Source organism: Lepidochelys kempii, chromosome 1 (genome assembly GCF_965140285.1).
Source record: "Lepidochelys kempii isolate rLepKem1 chromosome 1, rLepKem1.hap1, whole genome shotgun sequence".
Taxonomy (NCBI): domain Eukaryota; kingdom Metazoa; phylum Chordata; order Testudines; family Cheloniidae; genus Lepidochelys; species Lepidochelys kempii.
Window position 1 is genome coordinate 151872192 of NC_136380.1, and position 26310 is coordinate 151898501.

At 39.9% G+C, this 26310-nt stretch overlaps 2 protein-coding genes across 2 annotated transcripts in view; both read right to left on the minus strand.

Moving 5' to 3' along the window:
* The window catches only part of CFAP47 (cilia and flagella associated protein 47), a 643435-nt gene that overhangs the window by 596453 nt on the left and 20672 nt on the right, over positions 1-26310 (minus strand). Inside the window, exons 3-13 of the mRNA XM_073358068.2 lie at positions 19940-20055; positions 14942-15080; positions 12800-13028; positions 12207-12367; positions 10854-10987; positions 10027-10262; positions 9093-9285; positions 4758-4971; positions 4205-4357; positions 352-541; positions 171-267 (exon numbers count right to left, since the gene is read on the minus strand). Of these exons, the coding sequence (XP_073214169.2) occupies positions 171-267; positions 352-541; positions 4205-4357; positions 4758-4971; positions 9093-9285; positions 10027-10262; positions 10854-10987; positions 12207-12367; positions 12800-13028; positions 14942-15080; positions 19940-20055 (1862 nt within the window). The remainder of the gene's footprint in view (positions 1-170; positions 268-351; positions 542-4204; positions 4358-4757; positions 4972-9092; positions 9286-10026; positions 10263-10853; positions 10988-12206; positions 12368-12799; positions 13029-14941; positions 15081-19939; positions 20056-26310) is intronic.
* LOC144930135 (myb/SANT-like DNA-binding domain-containing protein 7) lies at positions 23893-25619 on the minus strand. The gene is made up of 2 exons (XM_078851224.1): positions 24971-25619; positions 23893-24382 (listed from the first exon to the last, which is right to left on the minus strand). Exons 1-2 carry the CDS (start codon positions 25551-25553, stop codon positions 24297-24299), a joined length of 669 nt encoding a protein of 222 aa, XP_078707350.1. The 5' UTR covers positions 25554-25619; the 3' UTR covers positions 23893-24296.

Genomic DNA, 26310 nt, shown 5'->3' on the forward strand with positions numbered 1-26310 from the left:
TCTGCAGAGGTGCAGGACTGATGACCAAGCACTAGCATGCATATTAAAACCACCTTTTCATTAAGCACATACTACTTAAGGCAAATAATTAAGCTGTATAGATTACATTACTATTAATAAATACTTTTACGCCAGCCAAATGAAATGTTCTAACCTCGGTGATATCTTACCAATGAGTATCTGATAACGCTGTTTTGGTGTCAAAGTTATATTACAATCTTCCTTCTCTTGTGGAGAAGATGGTACAGCATTAAGCCCATCATAAACCTGCGGAAAACCACAACAAATGCTTTATCAATTATTCTTAGTGTTATGTTTTTCTTTTATTTAATGTAAATATGCCTAACTTACCTCTTTGGTTAAGGATTTAGATTCAATTGCTGCCAGCTTTCGACTACTTAGCAGGCAGTCCTCATTTAAAGGAGTTGTTTCTACTTTCAGTTTCTCCTTGTGTAAATCTGTGATTGTAATCTTTGGTGACCTGAGCCCTGAAGCTGGTTTTAGGCCTATGTTCACAGGATTGTTAAGACTGTTATATTTCCTTTAGAAAAACAAAAAGGTTAAAGTCCAAGTTTCTGGAAACCTAACAAATGTTCCATGTTATGCATATGAAAAAATTAACTAAGATTTTAAAATATTTCAAGTAGTTATTTTGATTAGCATATTTCTCTAGAGAAAAATTCCTCAATTGTGTCAAATACTTTGAGCAATCCTGCTGTAGTGTCTTTGAGTCACAGACTGACATTTTCTATATGTTTGTACAGTGCCTAGAACAATGGGGCCTAACTTGGATTGCGAACTTTTACATACTATTGTAATATAAATGTTAAATTACATCCAAAATCTAAGAATGTTAAGGTTGCAAAGTCAAGCACTCAAAAGTTAGGAAATGCCAAACTGGTGAAGTGTCCACTAATTCTGCCACCTAGGGCCTAATTTTTCCAGAGTATTTAGCATTTTTACTGCACTTCATATGTTCAAAACACAGCTCTAATCAACTTCAGTTGCAGTAACAAGAACTCAGAACTTCTTCAAATCTGACCACAGGTGTCTTATGTTAGACATCCAGAAAATGTTCAACGCAACTGATGACCATGAACATTTTGGCTTAAGTGATTTTCCCAGCATCACATAGGAACCGTGGATAAGACAGCTCAGTGGTTTGAGCATTGGCCTGCTAAACCCAGGGTTGTGAGTTCAATCCTTGAGGGGGCCATTTAGGGATCTGGGGCAAAAATTGGGGATTTGTCCTGCTTTGAGCAGGGGGTTGGACTAGTTGACCTCCTGAGGTCCCTTCCAACCCTGATATTCTATGAATCCAGTTCTCCAGGGCAGCATTCAACTTTAACCAGCAGACCACCCTTTCTCTTTCTGCAATTCCCTACTCATTCACTAGACACCTTCAAACTTCCGCAACAAATGAGACAGGGGTTCTACATACAACAGCCTCATCCATTACACAATGTTGACTGAGGCAGAAATCCTGTACTAAGAATTGTAGGTGATCATGTAAATAAATACTGTATTACAGTGTCTACACATAAGAGGACTGAATGACAGTTGCAGAAGCAAACTTCTGCATTTCTTAACTTTTTACTGATTGACTTTGTAACATTAATATCTTTTTAATAGATGTTTTGTTTGTTTTTTAACATTGTTTCCTAAAGAAAATTTAGGAAATTAACTGAAAAAAACCCAGAAATTCTATTATGTGGAAACATACTGCCCCCAAATTGGGTTTGAACCTTTAGATTCACAGCACAGACCTCTTTCACCTGTGTTAACCAAATACCTGGTACCAATAGCAAGCTGTTATCCTCTATGTGGACAAGCCATCACAGGGAATGGTCACATCACACTTTGCCAGTGAGTTTCATATCTATTTGCTGACAAAGAACGTAGAAACTCCTAGGTTCATTTCCAGGTTCTAGAAGGGAGTGTACCCTAGTAGTTCTAGACCCTTCCACCCAATCCACCATAAGCCTGTGTCCCCCTCTACTCCTGTATGCTCACCACTCAGTTATAGCTCACTTCCCACTCTGCTCCTATTCACCTACTGGATCCTACCCCCCTCCCTCACTTTTTCTATGCACCCCACACAAACCCTGGCTCCTACCCCTCTCTTCTCCTATGTACCCCCATATCCCACCTCCTACCCCACCATCACATCACACCCTAGTTCTTGACTCCTTCCTCCTCTGCTCATACGCAAACCCCTCACACTGCAGTTCCTGCCTCACTCTCCCCCTCTGCTCCTATTCCATCCCTCCTATACCTTCCCTGTTCCTCCATCCATCCCCACCTACCTGGCTCCTATCCCACTCTGTGCCTATCCTCCCCACACTATCTTCCATATCCTGCTCTCTGCTCCTAATCCACTTGTCCCCCAGCATCTCCTGTCCCTCCGTCCCTTGCAGCCCTCTCACCACTTCCTGTCTCCCTCTCCTCTTGCAACCTGCCCCAACGGTTTCTCACCGTCCTCTAATTACTACACCCTCTCCTTATGTCCTATCCACCAACTCCTCACTGCTCTGCAGTCAAGTCAGGTCCTGGATGCCAGCAGAGGGAACTATGAGAGCAAAGGAAAAACAGTCTCCCTGCTCTTAGTTCAGTTGATAGATGCCACAGCAACCCCTGGTGGCTAGCATGAGCAACTACAGTTGCAATTGCAGGGAAAAATCCTGTTCATCCCATGCAGCCCAGAACTGGAGCATACCCAGTCCAGATGGAATATTCAGAGAATTTAACTGCAAGTCTCTATTGAACATGTGTGAACTGAGATTTTTTTCAGGGGCTTAAACCCTGGCCAAATTTGAAAGAATTTTCATGGGGAGGCAAAAGACTGACACAGGGCAATATTCCTGCCAAATTTCAAGCCCTTATTCCAAAGCACAAATGGAAAGAGTGTCTCAATGAAACAGTTAAGAATTTTTTAACGTGTGAAACAACCTATTTTTCCCTATCCTTGTTCTTCGGAGCACATGATCCATTTTAGCTGAAATTTTTAATAAAATAAAATAGCCTGAAGCAGACATGTTGCATGAAAATGTTCAATCCAAATGGGTAAAATCTGGCAAAGTTATAAGCTAGTGAAAACAGAGCCTTATAATGGAAAGTGTCAGGCAACCTTAATAAAAGGCATCACTACCTCCGCCACCCATAATAAATAAATAACTACAGTATTTCTTACAGAAAATAATCACTAGTACTTGGTGACTTATTTCACATTATAAACCTTATTTTCAACTTATAAAAAACTGGGGTTAAAGATTTAACTAGCAGTTAAATCTGAGATTTTTTTTTTAAATAAATGGTCATTTTTAAATCATGACAGTACGTCTGATCAGGCTACTCTATAAAGATATATAAGACCTTCCCAACGCTATTCTAACAAATTTATAATATTCAGATACAAACAGACAGATGAAGCAATAAACCCATACTTGCAATTTTGTCCACATACATTTTTGTGATTTCGTAAGCAAATCTAGAAGTCCAAAGAGGACTTTAAAAAGATAAATAATAAAATCTCCCTGCCCCCCCCCCTTTTTTTTTTTTTTTTTTTTTGCAGGGGAAGGGGTGGGAAAGCCTTAAAAATATCAGGAATGCCCACTCTGGCCTTCCCTCATTTCCCTGCAGGTAACTATAATTTAGGGATCAAATACAGCCAATTCTAGTGAGGTCATTTAATAGATTTGTAGATTTTAATGTTGGAAGGGCCGTTATGATCATCTAGTCTGACCTCTTGCATAAACACAGGTCATAGAATTTTACCATACGATTCCTGCATCAAGCCCAGACCTTTCAGTTAGGCTAGTGCATATCTATTAGAAATCCATCCAATCTGGATTTAAAGACTTCAAGATAAAAGAGAATCCGTTGTTCCAATGGTAAATTACCCTGACTGTTAAAAGTATGCACCTTATTTCTACTCTGGATTTGTCTAGCTTCAGCTTTCAGCCACTGGCTCTTGTTATGCCTCTGTCCGTGAGTTTTGTCCAGTGAAGCAGCCCTAAGCGTATAAATAATTACTAGGGGAAAAAATTTGAATACATTAAGAACTAAATCCCCAGCACTGCAAACACTTATGCATGGGCTTACATTTAAGTTCATGAGTAGAACCACTGAAGTTAATTTGAATATGAATACGTATTTATTGTGTCAATGCCTTAGGTATTTCTTCATTTTAGAAATAAAATTTTACCTAGAAACTTCTTTTTGTAAGCGACGCTGTCTTAAACTTTGAATAAAATCTGCATAGTATTCCTTGTGTGCTTGCTTTTCCAGTTCTTCATAATCAGTATAAGCAAAATCTGGATCCACATAATGATATCGGTCAGCTTTTGTAAAAATAGTCCTAAATATTTAGAGAGAAATGTAGCTTCATTATATATATTAATGATTTAGGATTTTATTAGACTTGAAAAATATTACTGATTTTGTTATAGAAATAATTTATTGCAAACCCCCATTATGTTACAGGTGATTATTAGTACTTGACTTTGCAAAGACAATAAAACGTACAAGAATTAGTAGTTACACCTGCAGTTTTCCCTGAGAAGCAACTCAGAAGAAATTTACTAGTACACACATTCTTCAGTCTAAACAGACTTCTATATATAAAAATATTCAGTCTGAAAATATACTCAAATATTATAAGTGATTGATCTTGATCTACTTTTGAAATAAGTAATAAACTGTTAATACTACATCCTAGCTTCTCATTTAAATATTATAGTATTTGTATACTACATTACCTGTATTTTTTATGTCGTTCACTGGGCCTAATGCTGGCTGAGCGATCATTAGGAAAGGCTATAAGTGCATCACTCTTACAGTCCCTATTTATCTGATGAATATGCATCTGTGTTTGAGCTGATTGAAGCATTGCTACTGGTGCAAAATCAATAAATCGCCCAATCTCATCAGCTACCAACTGTCCAGTTGCATTGGTAATCATTGGTGTTATGCCTTAGGATTTAAATAAAACAAGTTACATGCAATTAAACTACCATTTTCAAATGGGAGTTACAAAGGAATATCTCAATTCAGAAAAAATATATATTTCATAAGGTATTACAATGAAATCACAATCTAAAAATTAGAGTTCTGACTTTTCTAACACCAGGTTTTTTTGTATTTTGTATTTGTAGTGTATTTACATTATCTTCATTCACAAGAAGAAATGATGGTGTTGTGGTAAAGACTCATCAGACATCTGTTCAATTCCTGCTCCTGGCACAAACTTTCTTGCGTGATCCTGAGCAAGTCATCTAGGCCTTGATTCAGCAAACCACTTAAACTTAAGCACTTGAATAGCCTCATTAAAATCGGTGGAACTACACATGTGCTTAAAATGTGTTGCTGAATTGGGGCCTGAATCTCTTTGTATCAATTCCTCATAGTACTTAATTCCTAATACTTCCTCTTTCTCATGTTTTATCACTCTTGTATGATTGTCTCTTACTATGTATGAGCAACAAAAAGCAAAATGTAGCTCTGATGTCAGATGGGACCTCTAGGTGCTTCCATAATACAAACAACAAAGTATATTTTGAGCTAGTGTAAGAGAAGAGAATCAGACTCTACAATTGATATATTCCAGTTTCTCTCTATTTTACTAGTATATAGTTTGAAATGCATGTATTACTAATACACATGGTCTGCTTTCCTATATTTTTTAAATTAGAGAAACAGAGCCAGGCAGTTAAATCCAAAACGGATAAATATTTTTTAAAGTTCTATTAATGTAGGTTATGCAGAAGTTTATCATGTATAAAATTAATCCAGTTAAAATAGTTTGTCCGAATATAACCATTTCCTAACAGCATTCATAGGCACAAACAGGGAGTGAAGACAGGAACATGTTTTCCCCCATCCCAACTTTGTCACCCTACTGGAGATTCCCCTGCCCAAAGAAAGGTCTCTGTTGAGAAGGTAGGCTTCTTATTAGGCGGCCTCCCATTCTAACTTGTCAGATGACTTTCAAATTGACCCAGTCTCATATTGCAGTACTTCCTGGGCGACCAAATGGAAATGTTTTTCCACAAGTCCTGTCCTTATGCTATATGACTGACCAGAAACCTGAGGGTTGGGGAAGGTAGTAAGAAACAGGAGCTAAAAGGAGCAGCAAAGCAAGTTCCCTGGACATGAAAGAAATGGATGTCTTTACACATACATAAAATACATTTCAACCATCAAATCACGTCTAAAATGAATAACTATTTAAACAGACATCTGTAGCCCATGTGTTTTCTTTCATTATCTGTCACCTTTCAATTTACGTAAATTTAGAACATAATAATCAATAAAGTGTATTGGCTTTAAAATAATTATTGGAATGTCCCACAGAACAAAACAATTCTTCCAAACCACAAGCACGCTGGATTTACCTATCTAACCATTAACCCACTCCTGCCTAAAATGCCTTAAAAAAAGTTACTCTGGGCTCTGGCCAGCTGACAGACCCTTTTAAGCCATCAGCACTTCCATCTACCTAACCAGCTTCATACTCTCACTGTGGCCAGTGCTTCATTTGGCCAGGTGAAGAAGCAGCTCACAGTGGGAGTTACAGTTATCTCACACACATCCCTCTTCTTCTCTGCTCTGAGACATTGTGGAACCACCAAGACATATCTCATTAATATCCTAATCCACCCTGCATTCAGAAACTGCATAGAAGTCAGTAAGTTGGGAGCAAGAAGACAGCATTTAGAATGGTGGATGGTCATCAAGGGAAAGGGAGAGACAGGGAGAAGCCATTAGGTTAAATAGGAGGTGCTTGAAAATTAGCCTATAGAGTTCAGAAGAGATGTATTGGAAACGGTTGTAAACATCTGAAAAACTTCTCCAATGACTCTCCTATATAAAAACTACAATCTAGGGCAATCAGGTTGCCTGCCACCAGGGGACTGATCATCAGGGTGAGGTTTTGGATATCTTGAATACCAATTCTAATTATCAGTTAATCAAAACTAATATTCCACATTATTCCACCTATTGAAATATTGTTTAAAAAAAATACCTAAAAGTTAGAGATGGGAGAACTGCAACAGGTTTGGGCTTCAGATAAATATCTAAAGTTCTGATGCCTATCTGAACTAAAAGAGGCCCCATGAGATCCTATGACTGGGGTAGTCAATAGGCAGACTGTGGGCCAAATTCAAACTGCCAGGTGCTTTTGAACAGACTGCAAAAAAAATTTATTTATTTATCGTCATTATTGTTAATATTTTTGTATTTGTCTGGCATCTGGACCTTGATTGTACCTTGACCAAAAATTTTGGACCTTGCCAAAAAATAATTAATTGATTACCTCTGCCCTATGACCTCTCCTTATCTCCAGACTGCCCTGCACTTCCTTGTGGGCTGAAGGGGAGGATCAGAGCCTCTTCCCCCATGCTGATGTGTCGAAGTACAGCATGCCTGGGGGCAGCACTTCATTTTACCCCTGAGATACAACTCTTAATCGCCCATCAATTGATTCTCTGTCTTCACCTTCCCACCATGTCTTGGAAGGTTTGGGGAGAAGGGAGGTTGCCTTCCTCTCTTACATCAGTGAGCTGTTTCTTCAAATGGGCAGGAGGCAGCTACTGAGCACTCAGTTCCCTTCCTCTCCTTGACCATTCACACACAGAGACCAGCAGCAACACCAAGAAAAAGATGTGAAGTAGAGGAATACTTGGTAGACAAAACTCAAAATTCTGAATAGAAACTGGAAGTCAACATTGTGGTTTTGTCAACACTAACGTTGTAAATCAATCTAAGTTACGCAAGTCAAGTTATGTAAATTACATTACTTAAATCGATGTAACTTACATCAACTTAAAGCTGAGTCTACACTGCGCTATGTCAACGGGAGATGCGCTCTTGTCAACATAGCTTCTGCCTCTCGTTGAGGTGGAGTACTGAAGTCGACAGGAGAGCACTCTCCCATCAACTGAGCGCGTCTTCACCAAACCCACTAAACTGATGCCGCTGCATCTATGGCAGCGGCACCGATTCAGCCACATACCGAAGACAAGCCCTGTAGCAAAACTTCAGGATTTAGGTGTCACAGCATCTTGGATACTAGCCAAGAACTGGGTTTCTGAAACCAAAAGTCTTGGCCAAATCAACACTGTTGCATAGGATCTCTTGTAAGATATCAGAAACAAGGACAAATAACCTAACTGGGAATATGAGGGAGTTGCTTTATGCTCTGGAATATCATTTATGCTATGGATATCATAGATTCATAGGACTGTGGTAGCTGGAGGACAGTGATATGGGAAAAGATCAAAGAGCCAGGTGTGATGGTGAAATCATGGGGTTATAGTAGCCTCAAAAAACATTAACACCTGTGGTATATATTGTCCCTCCTAACTTATTCTACATGGTCCATGTCACTGTTTGGAATCCAAACACAGCAGCACTGTGCAAGTGCACAACCACCAGAAAATGACAATGATTATGTTTGATGTGAGTGAAATGCAAAGAGTGAACAAGACAGTATAAATGATAAACCCTATTAAATTTTTTAATTTTTCATTTTCAATAATCCAAGGTATTATCAGTTCACCACAGATAAGTGTATTTTATATATAAATATTAAACTTTCAAACCTGACAGTGTTCCTTCTAGTAAATGACCATCTCCATGTATTTATTCTGGTAAAACGGGGACTTTGGTCCAGATCCTCAAAGGTTTTTAAGGCACCTAAATCAGTGGGAGTTAGGCTCCTAAATATTTTCTCAAGCCTCAGGTGCAGGGTATTAACAGATACATTACAATGAAAAATAAATTACCAGGATTGTTCAAGACAGTTAAATACAAAAGTAAAGTACAATAATTCTTAATGTAAAACATAAGACTGCAAATCCTCAGGATCATACAAAGCAGCACAAAGTTAAACCCTGATTTATCTAATCATGTAAAAATTAGAAAAACACTACCATGGATATATTTTAATAAAGTGAGTATTCTTTAAGCTTTCAAAGAAAAATGTTTTTTAAAACAATGGCTAAAATATGAACTGACTCCATTTCTAAGACCAGTTAAGAAGTATATTTCTAAAAATGAAAACACTCAGAATTTTTTGTTTAGTAACATACCAGGGTTGATTTTAAACATAATTTTCTTGGTTTTAGGTTTGCATACACCAGTAAAACTTAAATGTATTTGATGGAAGGGTTTGATCTTCAAAGACTGTAAGTTATCTTCCTCTGCCACTGAACCAAAAATCTCTACAACTTGCTTCACTTTAAACGTTCCTGCTTGACGTGGAACAAATGAAAACATCACATCCTAAAAAAATGAACATTGCTATGAAACATTTTATTAAAAATAAAGCTAACAGAGAGATATTTTGTAGACTTCTTTATTAAATATTAGTTATATCATACTGATTCAAATTTATTTTAAGGGTACTACTTGATTTTTCATAATACTAATTATTATATGTAATTGAGCAAATTAAGATGTATAGAACTGCTAGGCATTAACAGAATTTTATAAGCTCAATTCTGTAGAATAATATAGTTGCACATCTTCCCCGGTGCCCTGAATTTATCTGTTCATAAAAGTTATACTTATATATTTGTTCTAACTTTAAATATCTTTATGCTACATAAAAGGAAAAGTAGCTAAAATATGTGATTTAATGGAACAATTAAACCTAAGGCCTTATCCTGCAAATATTTAGGTACATGAGTAATTTTACTTAAGTATCTATGTCTTTGCAGAATCAAGGCCATAATCACTACAAAATGTACTTTCTCTTCCCTCCCCATTTGAAAATTGATAGTATTTGGTGCTTGATAGAGTAACAGAGTCCACTGTATGGTTCTATATTGACAATAAATTATGAGCTTGGCTCATGTAAAAGGAAATGTGGAACCTCTTCTTAAGTGAATCTAGTATTCACCACTGAAAATATGCAAACAAAACAATTTACAGTTCTAACATGAACAATTGTAGACGATAATGTTGTCCTCATCTTTCCAACCAAGTATCTATTTACTGGGAAAAGATGAGCATTTACATTACCTTTGTACATTTTTCTTTTACTTTCCCTTTTTCAGGACAAATATTAAAATGCGCTATCTTGTGGAAGCTGTATGTTACTGGAAGTGACTCAGATTCATTTTTGAGAGTGCACATAATCTCTGTGTGTTCACCCATGAAACAGTCCATAAAATTAACAACTGGTCCTGGACTGAAAGTTAACATGACAGGAAGCCCTGAACCTGTCAAAGCTAACTCCACATGATGAGGATGAGTCTCTGCACAAGAGAGTAAGAAACAAGTATAAAATACGATATTGAATTAAAAAGACATGAAACAGTTTTAGACTCTTACAGCCACAGAGTATGAAAAATTATGAAGTAACATGGCTTCTTTTCTAATACTGTGTTTCAGAATTTTAATATAATTGGCCACAATTAATGCAAGATGTACGTGCTTATTTATATAGGCTAACACATCATTTAAAACCCTCTTCGTTTATTAAAATTGGAAAAACACAATCATTTTGACCTAACCATAAACCTTCAGTGATTTACAAATCTATTTTTTAAAAATTAGTTAAACCTACAATTAAATACTAAATGCTTGCAACCAAAAGGTGCATTTGTAACATAAATGATTCTAAATTTATTTTCCCCTTCCCCTCTACCCCCAAATTAGAGTCTGAAATTCAATGCTGCCCTTTTCCTCATTATTTGAGGCATTCAGCACCAGTTCTCTTAATGTACATGTGCAGGTCCCTACAACACATATACAAGTCCCTTTTAAAATTACTAATCCGAAGACGTGGAAAAATTTAAAAACTTCAAAGTCTTCCATACGTAAGCTATATATTTCTAATAACATACCTTTGATTGGTATGTTGTCACCATTCAGAGCTTGCAGAAAGCCATCTTTACTTCCTACGGCCTCAAACCTCAAAAACAGTGCATAATCTTGTCTTGGTGGAAATTCAGTAAGTCCAATGTCTCTTTTAAATTGCCTGTAAAATTCACTATCTTTAAATACCATACATACATACATACATACACTTATTAATCAATGGTAATTTTTCATCAGTTCATTTTATTTCTACAATTCTCCTGTTACAGCTCAGACAAATGAGACTTTAAAATTGAACACAGTACTGAAACCAACGGGACTACTCAGATATAGTAGTCTGCAGCTCCCATGTCCCAAAAGCTGCAGAGGGTATAGCCACATCAACTCTAATGACATACGTACACAAGTATACAAAGAGTCCCTGTAGCTGCCCTATATAAACCTGGTGGTGATGTTTCTGTTCTTTCAGACCACCAAGCTGACATTATTCTAGTGACATTCAAGTTAAGGGAAGTTACCAAACTTGAAAACAATAGGAGTCTCCCATACACTTTTGCATGTTCAACGGGGGAGTGGGGGGGTGGATCAGTTCCTCTGGAGAATTTAATACCCTTTTTGTTGACCAGAAACATGAAAAAAAATGTTATCCAACTTTCTGGTTCCTGAAGTAAATCTTAGTGAATTATTATTATTATTTACAGCTAGGTAGATTTTTTTCTATTCTTGTCACTAGTGTCAGGATGAGAAGTTACTATGGAATATGTACATACATGCTGGCATGCACAGACCAAGTGTGTAAAAACACCAGATCATCAACTGCTGTAGTGCACTGCATTTGTGATGGGGAACGTAGCAGGAACTGCCAACTTGAAGGTGACAAACTACCCTAATTCAAGAGATTTCCTGGATGAAAAATTGTGGGGGGGTAGAGGGGAGGAAATGTTCTTATAACTTATGTAACTCATCTGTCAAAGCCTCTCAACAAAATTTCTAGCCAGCAAGAAGAATTTATAAATTATTTTTGAACAGTAAATCAAACCTCCTTGCCTGGATTGATCTGTGATTACTTTGGAGGATGAACTAAAAGGAAATTTGTAGATTTAATCTGGGGGAAAATGTATACATCTTTATTTATCAAACAAAAATGTATTATTTTAATTAATTTATTTTTAACTCTGTATATACAAAATTAGGTTTATAATGTATTTTAAACTGTCCATCAGCAGTAAACTAGCATTGATCTGTGCACACTGAGAGGAAAGAATTTGAGACATAAGGGTTAATTTAATACATCTAACACAACTGCAAATAGATTTGCCTGCATGTATTAATTACATCTTTTATTGTGTCAGCCTCTTAAGGTTGCACTGTGTACTTACTTTGGACTAAAGCACAGTGTAACCACAGTTTTCTGATAAGGTAGCAAGGTTCCTTGGTTGGGAATGCAGGAGATCAAAGTTGAAACATCTAGTTCTTTGGTTCTATTTATGAAGCTCAATTCTTGTAAAACAGCATCAGTACTCTTCTGAAGATGTGTGCCCTGTAAAACAACACCAAAACAAGAAATATAGTTATGTCAGTCAATTTTCCCTTTTTGTGTGGAAAATTCCACAGCAACAAGAGACAGAAGCAAAAAAGATTTAAGAAGTAGGAAAATATAACACTACCACCTAGCTCTCAATTTATACTGTAAAACCCACAAACATTAGCCGGGGGATATGAAATGAACTGACTCTCTTTTTAAAAAAAGTTTACTTGATTTCTTGCTGGTATGAACATTTTACTCTCAATGAAAACCTGTAATGATAGACCTGCTGTTGGACAGATCTTTCAGCAACTGACCGAAAGAAGATTGAGGTAAGGGACATTAATAGAGGGTGAATGTAAATTTTAAAAAACCATTGAGAATCAAAAGCAGCCATCAAAACATCTTTGCACTGAAATTTTTAAAAATTCAACATTGTTTCCTTACCATCTCTCCCCCAACAGCATCGTCCTCCAGCACTGCCACCCAGTTGATGGTCTCTGGGCTTTTATTGTACAGAACCACTTGCTCAGTATTTGAAGTTCCAAAATAGACAGATCCAAAATGAATACATTCTAGTGTGTTTTCATGAGACACACCTAATAATTCAAGAACTTGTTCAACTACATGAGCTTCTATCCTTAAGTTTGTGACACCACAACCTTGCAATTGCACTCTGTTGGAAAGAGTAACAGAGAAAAAATGAGATGTACACATCTAAAATTCATACAAGAATAATCCATGAATTTTATTGGAACTTTACTTTAAATTCTCTGATATAGTTGACTAAATCAAAGGCTTATAGTAAACAAACTAACCATAAAAAGAAAAGGAGTACTTGTGGCACCTTAGAGACTAACCAATTTATTAGAGCATAAGCTTTCGTGAGCTACAGCTCACTTCATCAGATGCATATCGTGGAAACTGCAGCAGACTTTATATATACACAGAGAATATGAACCAATACCTCCTCCCACCCCACTGTCCTGCTGGTAATAGCTTATCTAAAGTGATCATCAGGTGGGCCATTTCCAGCACATGGCCCACCTGATGATCACTTTAGATAAGCTATTACCAGCAGGACAGTGGGGTGGGAGGAGGTATTGGTTCATATTCTCTGTGTATATATAAAGTCTGCTGCAGTTTCCACGATATGCATCTGATGAAGTGAGCTGTAGCTCACGAAAGCTTATGCTCTAATAAATTGGTTAGTCTCTAAGGTGCCACAAGTACTCCTTTTCTTTTTGCGAATACAGACTAACATGGCTGTTACTCTGAAAACTAACCATAGTGGCACAAAAATAAACACATTCTACAGTATGAAGAGATTATGTACCCATTATAAGTTGTGTTCTCTGAGTGTGTTGTCACTGCAGAGTCATGGTGGAAGAATCACACATGGGGCATTGGGGGGTTTTTGAGCAGTACCAGCAGTTAGGAGGTGAGTGGCAACCATACCCTTGGAGCCTTACATTCTACTCACTGAGCATATAAAAACCTAGCTCAATCCAAAAATCTCTCAATCCCCCTGTAACTAGAAAGGCCAGACTCCCCTGTTGCTGGATCTGAAGATTTTAAACCCTTCAATAATTGAACTATCTTAGATGGATCATCTCTAGGAGTCCTCTGCTTGTGATGTTCTTTAGCAGGATAGGACTTGTCAGATGATCCTGGCTTCAATGCCAAGGAATGTGACAACCTGATTTACTTGGGCCAGAAAACTGCCTCCTCAGGAGAGCTTTTCCTGGATTCTTGAACTAACAGAAGAATTTATAATTAATTGCTGCTGTCCTTCAAGTTCTTGAAGAGAAAAGGTTTTTTGCGTGTTGTACAACCCTTCAAAGCACTGGAGAAGTGTCATGCCTATTAACAATAACATTTGTCTGAATAAGTGCAGCACTATTTGCCTCAGGTCCACCCTGGTAAAAAGACCCACAACTTGAAGTCAGAAACAAGAAAAACAAGATTTTTTTGCTAAACTAACTTTCTTTGTACTAATCAAGTCCTGACTTTAAATAACTTTTTAAAACTCTTTACAAAGGAAAGAGCTATTATGGTTGCATTTAAAAATATTTGTATTTTGAAAGATTCTACTGATCCGAGAGAGACTCAGTGTACTTGAAGTGGGAATACCAGTGGAACCTGTAATGGCTCTCAAATCTGTAAAGGTTTTTTTTAAAATACACCCTCTGTAACTATTCCTCCAAAAGAGAAAGGATAAAGTTCCCCAAATCACATCAACTGGTAGAGAGCCAGGAACCAACAGTGCAAGAGTATGTACACCCTTGGTCAGAAGAATGTTGAGCTCAAGAGACATGCATCCACTGCCTGTCAATACTGTTTTAGTGTTGCCAGGCACACATTGCTCTATGGAGCTAATATCATCAGCAAAACTATTTAATGAAGCAAAGCTCTGGACAACTGGGGGCAGCAACAGATGCCTGGGAACTTAACTTCTTGTCACATTGTGGTTCCAGTTATTCAGCATTTGGATAAATATAGCTGAACTGAAGAGAGTTTAGAAATAAGACAGGACATTAAAAAAATCATCCAAAACAAGCAGACTATGCAGTCACATTCTGCACTTACTTTGCCATTTCCCTAATGACTCTCGGTATATCTGTACAGATATCCACTTTAACCAACTGTAATGTTTTGGGTTCCACCATTCCACTGGAAGGTACTATGTTAACAGGGACACTTCCGTTGTAGTTTATTTTAAATGCACCTAAGACAAATATAGTACTGTATGTTACATATAACATTTAAATGGAAGATTATCTAGCATTCAACACATAGAATAAACTAAAAACATAGTAAAGTTTCATAAATAGTACATAAAATAAAGTAACTTATAAAAATAAAATTATGGTATTGTAACACATATATTGCAAAAAAAATCCTAATCTAACATTTTTCTGGCTTTCCTCAAATATCAGATGCCCACATACAATGCCATTGTGCAAAGTTATTGTTGTAATAGACAATGTAATGACATTCAGAACCCAACTGATTGTATCATAAAACAAAAGGAGTACTTGTGGCACCTTAGAGACTAACCAATTTATTTGAGGATAAGCTTTCGTGAGCTACAGCTCATTTCATCGGATGCATGAATGTGGTCGCTCACGAAAGCTTATGCTCAAATAAATATGTTAGTCTCTAAGGTGCCACAAGTCCTCCTTTTCTTTTTGCGAATACAGACTAACATGGCTGCTACTCTGAAACCTATCATAAAACAGTTGCTAGTAACACTTTGTATGTCAGGCAAATTTGAGACATAGCTTTATATAGCAGTAGTAGCCAAATGTTTAAGAGCTTAACCAAGGAGAAGTCTATTGTCTCCTTCTGTGCAATTGACAACTGCGTATGTATGCAGTGTAGTATACCACAAATGAGAAAAATCTAAGCACAAGCATAGGATACATTTTTTAAAAATTAACAAACTATGTGAACAAGAGAATCGATAAGTGGATGTATTCCACATGTGGCAGCATATTATCTGCTGACAACCAAGAGGTATCAATAAACTATTAAAACTGCTGTTATATAAAGCCATGTTCCATAATTACCACAGGAGTTTCCACGTCAAATGGTCTAGATAATACATATTCCTGCCATGAGTGCAGGGGACTCGACAGGATGACCTCTCGAGATCCCTTCCAGTCCTGCGATTCTATGATTTTTAATAAGATGCAGAATCAAAATAAAGCTTGAGTACTCAAGTTTTATGTTGATTAACAACATGGAGTCAGGACACATGTAACCTACTCCCTCAGCCAGAGGCCAGGATGTAGCCCCTCCCCTGCTGACATTACTCATGTGTCTGGATACTGCCCCTCAACATTACTTGCAGGGAGTATTAGGTCCACTGGGCCCACATAATCATAGATTCAGCGGTCCATCACTTGTCTGCCCTCGATACTATCCTTTGCACCAGCCTATACAAAGCCACCTCCATATGCCCAATCCTGCATCAGCAGCCCATCCTGCATCACAGGGCTTAAATGGTGAAGAAAGCTATATATGGCTCTTCTGCACCAGGATCAACTTCACTCCAGGTGAATTATACATATGCTTAAAACAGGTAAAGGATCAGTACTTCTCACACAACTATTTCTGTTCTAGGAGATAAATGATCATTTATTAGTAATGGCGGATTTCAAAAAAATCAGACATTACACATCAAGTTCCAACCTCGTAGGAGAAAAATATATATATATATGAAATCTGTGTACACTCAAAGTGTCCAGTGAACAGCTGCTAGCACTAAACATTCTACTTAGTAATGATGCTAACAGGAAAGGAAGACACTAACATCAATATTTCTTCCCCTAAAGAGCATTTGTCAAAGTTGTAGTGAGAAGTATAACGGAAAGGCTATTTACCCCTAAGTGGAAGTTACCTCAGCCAAAAAAAATGATATGTAAAACAGATAAGCAATTTACAGCAGTGGTAGATTTCCCACTTTAGAAGACTGAACTGCTGCAGAGACATCTCTACAAAAACACAGAACCAAATACAAACTTCAGTAGACACTTAGAACAAGTTGAAGATGCCTGTCACAAGCATTTTTGTTATATAACAAATTGCTTTGTATAATAGAAAATTTATACTGTTCCATGGGTCACCACTCACTTTTCTCCCCATAGAGTTGAGCATTAGATTCTAGGGAAAACAGAAGATTATAACTGAAACTTTTCACAAAGCAAACAGTATATACAACTATTTTTGTTCTTTTTGTTAATACCTTTCCTTGTATACTTTATATAGATAATACACACATACTAACCAACATCTGGAATAAAAAGTTAAGACAAAAAATTCTAAAATTGCTGAAGTATGCAACAGTTTTGATACCTTTTAGCAAAAGAGATTTTTTTATAACACAAACAAAATCTGAGCACTAGTGCTTAGTAGATGTTTGCATTTATGTGAACATGGCTGCCTCACAAATCTCCTGTAGATGTATCAGAAGTTTTCAGCCACAGCAAGCTTCCCTCATCCCAAACAGGCTGTTGATGTGATCCTTGAGTTGTAGGCCTGCCAGATTTTAAACAGTGAGACTTCCAATCAAAGAGCCATTCTCATATGGCTCTCTTGGCAACAATATTCCCTGTTATTTTTGTGTAAAACAGGTGGATTTTAATCCATATCAAAGAAACTTTGACACTGGTACGAAGAACAGCTTCACCACGATGGGCTTACATGCATGGGATAAAATGATGGTAGGATGATTAACTAAAAGTTGAATTTTGAAGGAATTTAGTATATGTACTCATATCATCACCTTATTCTTAAAAAAAGGGAATATAAAAGTGGATTGTTCCCTGGAGACTAAAAGTTATTAATTTTATGAGCTAAAGTCACTGCCATAAGAAAATGACCTTCTACATAAGAAACTTGAGCTCACAGGTATCAAATGGCTCAAAAGGAGATTCCATCAGCTTAGTCAGGGCCACCTTAATATGATACAAAGCAGGGAGTTTTTAGTGAGCATTTCTAAATGTATTAAGTCGCACATGACCAAAGGCCAGAGAAAAATTATATGCTTTAAGTTTGTTCCCTGAAACCCAGAAGAGATGCCAAACGATTTCTGGAAGAAAATGCTCATAACCCTGACAAGTGAAAAATGTCGTCAAATAATTTATATGTAGGCTTGGAAGGAGTAGATTTGTATTGGTAAACGTTGGTGTATGTCAATCTCACTGTGCACACAAAAACTAACAAAAAATATTTCCATCAATAATAATAAAAATGTACAGATAGTCAAAGTAAGAAAAATGTTGCATATTAGAGTTTGATATAAGGACATATATTTTGTATATTTTAACGTGATGTTGACAAATTTGTTTTGACAGTTATAAAGCTTTAACTTTTTGAATCTCAACTACTACTGTCATTAAATATTTATCTGACACACACCCCGAGACTTAGCCCCAGGCACTTTTCCTTAACTGTGAAAATTTAAACGGATAAAAATTGGGGAAAAAAAAAAGCTTAAAAATAAATATCTATATTATGTGTCCAAATTATAAAAAAATAAATAAATAAAAATTCAATTCTGCCAAGCCTATTTATATGGGATTGCTTAAAAGATTCCAAATGAGCCTTTTCATACCACATCATCAGAATTTTCTCCTGAAGGGTATATACACTTAAGAAGGTTCCTTCCAAGAAGCTGAGGGACTTGAGACACCTGCTTAGAAACACCAATTTGTGTGATCTCAAAAGCTATGCTGACCAGGTGAAAGCTCTCTAGTTGGAACAGACAGTTGCACTACTTATTCTGTGGTAACAGGCTTGGCCCGTCCCTCATCCTGATGGATTTGCCACTGCAATTCCTACCAAGTTTTAGAGCAATATGTCTTGCCAGTGGGAAGATATTGGGATCGCAGACTTCAGTAAAGGTAATAAAAGCAATTATATGTGAGCTATTCTGCCTAAGGAAAGAAGAAGACATCTAGTGATTTCTAATGCACAGTGGTGCACATCCTCACCAGTAGTGCTTCCACTGACTGAAGAGGGGCAGTGTGGAGGGTTGAGAGCCACGACTCTCAGCTCTGCACAGATCCCCGCAGGGAGCCCAACTGCCCCCAGGCTACTTGCCTCCCTGCTCCCAGCCGGCAGGCAGCCATCTGAGACTTCTTACCATGCCCGGATTCTGATCAGCTGCCGTGCTCCCAGCAGGAAGCATGGAGCCGAGAGCCTGTGCGGGCAGCCAGCCTCCCAGCCAGGAGATGGGAGCCTTGGTGCAGCCAGGCTTCCAGCGGGGAGTGGGGAGCCCAGGGGGCAGCCCAGCATGGAGCAGAGACCCAGCAGGGGAATTGGGGCTTTCTTGTCAATTTTGCAGCTCCATGAAATTGACAAGACAGCCAACAGCAAATGTAAGTAACACAAAAAGAAAAGGAGTACTTGTGGCACCTTAGAGACTAACAAATGTACGTGAGCTGTAGCATAAGGTTTCGTGAGCTACGGCTCAAATACATTTGTTAGTCTCTAAGGTGCCACAAGTACTCCTTTTCTTTTTGCAGATACAAACTAACAGGGCTGCTACTCTGAAACCTGTAAGTAACACAGTGTCCTCGCAGACAGTGTGTTGCCCTAACTACAATGACATAAACCCTACACCTCTCATGGAGGTGGAGTTATTATGTCAGTGCGGTAGGGCACATGCATCGGTGGGACAAGGCTGTAGTGACTACACTGACATAATTAGGTCGATGTAAGCTGCCTTACATCAACCTAACTGTATAAAATAGACCAGGCTTCAGCCTAGATTCAAGAATAGAGCACTACTACAAATGCATTTTTGGATACTCAGAAGTCTTACAGCTGCCAGAAGTTTTACATGAGCTCTCCTTCTCTGAGCAGTTCCACAACACCTCACAACTGAGCTTAAGACACTGGGGGGACTTTTACAAAACCAGCAATTGTGCACTCACAGTCCTGTTCAAATCAAAGCCTTATTTTCTCCTGTATAAGATCCTAAATTCCTTTATTGCTGATGTGTTAACTTGAACAAAAACTACATTTTTTTGAAGAAAAATAAAACCTTTTGGTAATTTACTGAATAGTGACATTTACCTGGAGATGATCCATGGTTAGTAATACTAATCTCTTTACTAATTACTTTACTGTTTGCAATCACTGTGCCAAAATTAATCTCTGGCTCAATTTCCAGACAACAGCACGGAATTAATCTGCAGAGAAAAGATATTTTAATTATTTTTTCCCAGAACTTCAAGCTATTTTGTGGTTTTTAAAAGAAATATATTTGAACAATGCAATAGAAAAAAAATTTGCTTTCCTCCTAATTCCATTAACACAATTATTTATGCAACTCACTTCAGCAGTATTATGAACACATGGAAGACATAAAAATGCTTACTTATTAAACTGCTAATCTGTTTATTTTTAATTACTGTAACTTTAAAACAATTTAATTCCAGTCAATAAGCTGAAATGGAATGCAACTATATATTATGTTTCAATTCCTGTGTTATGGCACAAAGACCCTAATATGAATTCTCAGAAAAGCTTTCACTCATTTTGGGTTAATTCCTGCATAAAAAAATGACTAAAATGACTAAGATAAACATACACATAAACATTTCAATAGTGGCTGACCAAACTAATATTTATCCAGATGTTCACACCCTAGTGCAACAAAACTTATGGCACTCAGTGTTCTTTATTTATGAGCATGCATCATGTAGTTTCAGTGACATTAGTTGTAATAAAAGACACTGGTGAAATTAAGTTTAAGCTATTTGTTTTGTCAAAATCAGGGTTCCATTGTACTTGGCATTGCACCAACCCTGACCCAAAGAGCTTGCAGTTTAAGGTTCCAAATCCTCGAATGGATTCCATGCAGGCAGACTGCTGCATTCAACAACAAACTAAGGAACAAAATAACAAACTAAGGAACAAAATAAGAAAGGCTAAGACACAAAATTAGTTACACCTAGCAAGGGACATAAAAGGCAATAAGAAAAAGTTATTTAAATATATTAGGAACAAGAGAAAGACAAAGGAAAACTTAGGTCCTCTACTTAATGAAGGAAAGCTGGGGTGAAAGTAAGATAAAATACTTACCAGTGTGGAGGCCTGGCCTCAGTCTGAAGGGGTGGGGCTGGAGGGGTCAGCCTCCCCCAGCCAGCCCTTCCACACTGCCCGGACCACACCATCCAGGGCTCTGGCTGCTGCCATGGTAGCAACGGCTGGGAGCCCAGGGTCCTTTTAAATTGCCAGGCCCCAGGGCAACTGACCCTTTTGCCCCCACTGTTGGCAGCCCTGGGGGGGGGGGGGCAAAAGGGGTAGCAACGTTAAAGTGCTGCCGTGGCAGTGCTTTAACGTGGGCTGTGTATGGGCCAGTACCGGCAGCCACTTCTTACCAGTACACTGTCCCGGCCCACTTTCACCTCTGAGAAGAGTTAATAACTTATGACATCAAGAAAGCTGAGGTGTTTAAAGGTCTATTTTGCTTCAGTCTTCACTAAAAAAGTTAATGGCAACCAGATACTTAACACAATTAATATTAACAACAAGGGAGAAGGAATGCAAGACAAAATAGGAAAATAACAGTTTAAAGAATATTTAGATAAATTAGATGTATTCAAGTTGGCAGGGCTCAATGAAATTTATCCTACGGTACTTAAAGAACTAGCTGAAGCAATCTCAGAACTCTTAGGGTATGTCTACACTACGAAATTAGGTCGAATTTATAGAAGTCGTTTTTTTTTAAATCGGTTTTATATATTCGAGTGTGTGTGTCCCCACAGAAAATGCTCTAAGTGCATTAAGTGCATTAACTCGGCGGAGTGCTTCCACAGTACCGAGGCAAGCGTCGACTTCTGGAGCGTTGCACTGTGGGTAGCTATCCCACAGTTCCCGCAGTCTCCGCTGCCCATTGGAATTCTGGGTTGATATCCCAATGCCTGATGGGGCTAAAACATTGTCGCGGGTGGTTCTGGGTACATATCGTCAGGACCCCGTTCCCACCCTCCCTCCCCCCGTGAAAGCAAGGGCAGACAATCATTTCGCGCCTTTTTTGTCTGCTGCCAGCCAAAGATGTAAAGGATCGATGGAGTGGGTCAGAACAAGAAATAGACCAGATTTGTTTTGGACTCATTTTCCTCCTCCCCTGTCTAGATCACACTGCAGTCAGTCACAGAGAAGGCGCAGCGAGGTTAATCTAGCCATGTATCAATCAGAGGCCAGGCTAACCTCCTTGTTCCAATAACAACGATAACTTTGGTGCACCATTTCTTATTGGAACCCTCCGTGCAGTCCTGCCTGAAATACTCCTTGATGTACAGGCACACCCTTTGTTGATTTTAGCTCCCTGAAGCCAACCCTGTAAGCCGTGTCGTCAGTCGCCCCTCCCTCCGTCAGAGCAACGGCAGACAATCGTTCCGCGCCTTCTTTCTGTGCGGACGCCATACCAAGGCAAGCATGGAGGCCGCTGAGCTCATTTTGGCAATTAGGAGCACATCAACCACCACACGCATTATCCAGCAGTATATGCAGCACCAGAACATGGCAACGCGATACCGGGCGAGGAGGCGACGTCAGCGCGGTCCCGTGAGTGATCAGGACATGGACACAGATTTCTCTGAAAGCATGGGCCCTGCCAATGCATGCATCATGGTGCTAATGGGGCAGGTTCATGCTGTGGAACGCCGATTCTGGGCTCGGGAAACAAGCACAGACTGGTGGGACCGCATAGTGTTGCAGGTCTGGGACGATTCCCAGTGGCTGCGAAACTTTCGCATGCGTAAGGGCACTTTCATGGAACTTTGTGACTTGCTTTCCCCTGCCCTGAAGTGCATGAATACCAGGATGAGAGCAGCCCTCACAGTTGAGAAGCGAGTGGCGATAGCCCTGTGGAAGCTTGCAACGCCAGACAGCTACCGGTCAGTTGGGAATCAATTTTGAGTGGGCAAATCTACTGTGGGGGCTGCTGTGATGCAAGTAGCTCACGCAATCAAAGATCTGCTGATATCAAGGGTAGTGACCCTGGGAAATGCGCAGGTCATAGTGGATGGCTTTGCTGCAATGGGATTCCCTAACTGTGGTGGGGATATAGACGGAACCCATATCCCTATCTTGGCACCAGAGCACCAAGCCGCTGAGTACATAAACCGCAAGGGGTACTTTTCGATAGTGCTGCAAGCTCTGGTGGATCACAAGGGACATTTCACCAACATCAACGTGGGATGGCCGGGAAAGGTGCATGACGCTCGCATCTTCAGGAACTCTGGTCTGTTTCAAAAGCTGCAGGAAGGGACTTTCTTCCCAGACCAGAAAATAACTGTTGGGGATGTTGAAATGCCTATATGGATCCTTGGGGACCCAGCCTACCCCTTAATGCCATGGCTCATGAAGCCGTACACAGGCAGCCTGGACAGTAGTCAGGAGCTGTTCAACTACAGGCTGAGCAAGTGCAGAATGGTGGTAGAATGTGCATTTGGACGTTTAAAGGCGCGCTGGCGCAGTTTACTGACTCGCTTAGACCTCAGCGAAACCAATATTCCCACTGTTATTACTGCTTGCTGTGTGCTCCACAATATCTGTGAGAGTAAGGGGGAGACGTTTATGGCGGGGTGGGAGATTGAGGCAAATCGCCTGGCTGCTGGTTACGCGCAGCCAGACACCAGGGCGGTTAGAAGAGCTCAGGAGGGCGCGGTACGCATCAGAGAAGCTTTGAAAACCAGTTTCATGACTGGCCAGGCTACAGTGTGAAAGTTCTGTTTGTTTCTCCTTGATGAAACCCCCCGCCCCTTGGTTCACTCTACTTCCCTGTAAGCTAACCACCCTCCCCTCCTCCCTTTAATCACCGCTTGCAGAGGCAATAAAGTCATTGCTGCTTCACAGTCATGCATTCGTTATTCATTCATCACACAAATAGGGGGATGACTACCAAGGTATCCCAGGAGGGGTGGTGGAGGAGGGAAGGAAAATGCCACACAGCACTTTAAGCACAGCACTTTAAAAGTTTACACCTTTAAAATTTATTGAATGACAGCCTTCTTTTTTTGGGGCAATCCTCTGTTGTGGAGTCGCTGGTTGGCCGGAGGCCCCCCCACCGCGTTCTTGGGCGTCTGGGTGTGGAGGCTATGGAACTTGGGGAGGAGGGCGGTTGGTTACAGAGGGGCAGCAGTGGCAGTCTGTGCTCCAGCTGCCTTTGCTGCAGCTCAACCATACACTGGAGCATTCTGGTTTGGTCCTGCAGCAGCCTCAGCATTGAATCCTGCCTCCTCTCATCACGCTGCCGCCACATTTGAGCTTCAGCCCTGTCTTCAGCCCGCCACTTACTCTCTTCAGCCCTCCACCTCTCCTCCCGGTCATTTTGTGCTTTCCTGCACTCTGACATTATTTGCCTCCACGCATTCGTCTGTGCTCTGTCAGTGTGGGAGGACAGCATGAGCTCGGAGAACATTTAATCGCGAGTGTGTTTTTTTTTCTTTCTAAGCTTCACTAGCCTCTGGGAAGGAGAAGATCCTGTGATCATTGAAACACATGCAGCTGGTGGAGAAAAAAAAAGGGACAGCGGTATTTAAAAAGACACATTTTATAAAACAGTCGCTACACTCTTTCAGGGTAAACCTTGCTGTTAACATTACATACATAGCACATGTGCTTTCGTTACAAGGTCGCCTTTTGCCTCCTCCCACCGCGTGACTACCCCCTCAACCTTCCCCCCTCCCTGTGGCTAACAGCGGGGAACATTTCTGTTCAGCCACAGGCAAACAGCCCAGCAGGAATGGGCTATACTGAGTGTCCCTGAAGAAAAGCACCCTATTTCAACCAGGTGACCATGAATTATATCTCACTCTCCTGAGGATAACACAGAGAGAGAAAGAACGGATTTTGGTTGAATGCCAGCAAACATACACTGCAATGCTTTGTTCTACAGTGATTCCCGAGTATGTGTTACTGGCCTGGAGTGATAAAAGTGTCCTACCATGAAGGACGAAATAAGGCTGCCCTCCCCAGAAACCTTTTGCAAAGGCTTTAGGACTACATCTAGGAGAACCGCAAATGCCAGGGCAAAGTAATCCTTTCACATGCTTGCTTTTAAACCATGTATAGCATTTTAAAAGGTACACTCACCAGAGGTCCCTTCTCCGCCTGCTGGGTCCAGGAGGCAGCCTTGGGTGGGTTCGGGGGGTACTGGCTCCAGGTCTAGGGTGAGAAACAGTTCCTGGCTGTCGGGAAAACCGGTTTCTCCGCTTGCTTGCTGTGAGCTATCTACAACCTCCTCCTCCTCCTCATCTTCTTCGTCCCCAAAACCTGCTTCCGTATTGCCTCCATCTCCATTGAAGGAGTCAAACAACACGGCTGGGGTAGTGGTGGCTGAACCCCCTAAAATGGCATGCAGCTCATCATAGAAGCGGCATGTTTGGGGCTCTGACCCAGAGCGGCTGTTCGCCTCTCTGGTTTTCTGGTAGGCTTGCCTCAGCTCCTTCAGTTTCACGCGGCACTGCTTCGGGTCCCTGTTATGGCCTCTGTCCTTCATGCCCTGGGAGATTTTCACAAAGGTTTTGGCATTTCGAAAACTGGAACGGAGTTCTGATAGCATGGATTCCTCTCCCCAAACAGCGATCAGATCCCGTACCTCCCGTTCGGTCCATGCTGGAGCTCTTTTGCGATTCTGGGACTCCATCATGGTCACCTGTGCTGATGAGCTCTGCATGGTCACCTGCAGCTTGCCACGCTGGCCAAACAGGAAATGAGATTCAAAAGTTCGCGGTTCTTTTCCTGTCTACCTGGCCAGTGCATCTGAGTTGAGAGTGCTGTCCAGAGCGGTCACAATGGAGCACTCTGGGATAGCTCCCGGAGGCCAATACCATCGAATTGTGTCCACAGTACCCCAAATTCGAGCTGGGAACGTCGATTTAAGCGCTAATCCACTTGTCGGGGTGGAGTAAGGAAATCGATTTAAAGAGCCCTTTAAGTCGAAATAAAGGGCTTCACTGTGTGGACGGGTGCAGGTTTAAATCGATTTAACGCTGCTAAATTCGACCTAAAGTCCTAGTGTAGACCAGGGCTTAGCAATGATCTTTGAGAACTCTTGGAGAACAGGTGAGGTCCCAGAAGAATGGAAAAGGGCAAACACAGTACCTTTCTTTAAAAAGGACAATAAAGAGGACCTGGGGAATTATAGACCAGTCAGCCTAACTTAACTACCTGGAAAGATGCTGGAACAATTTATTAAGCAATCCATTTGTAAGCATCTGGAGGATAACACGTTAAGAAGGAAGAGCCAGCGTGGATTTGTCAAAAACAAATCATGCCAAACCAACCTAATATCCTTCTTTGACAAGGTTACAGCCTAGTGGGGAATTAATAGACTTGATATGTCTTCATTTTAGGAAGTCTTTTCACACAGTCACACATGACATTCTCATAAATAAACTAGGGAAATGTGGTCTAGATGAAATTACTATAAG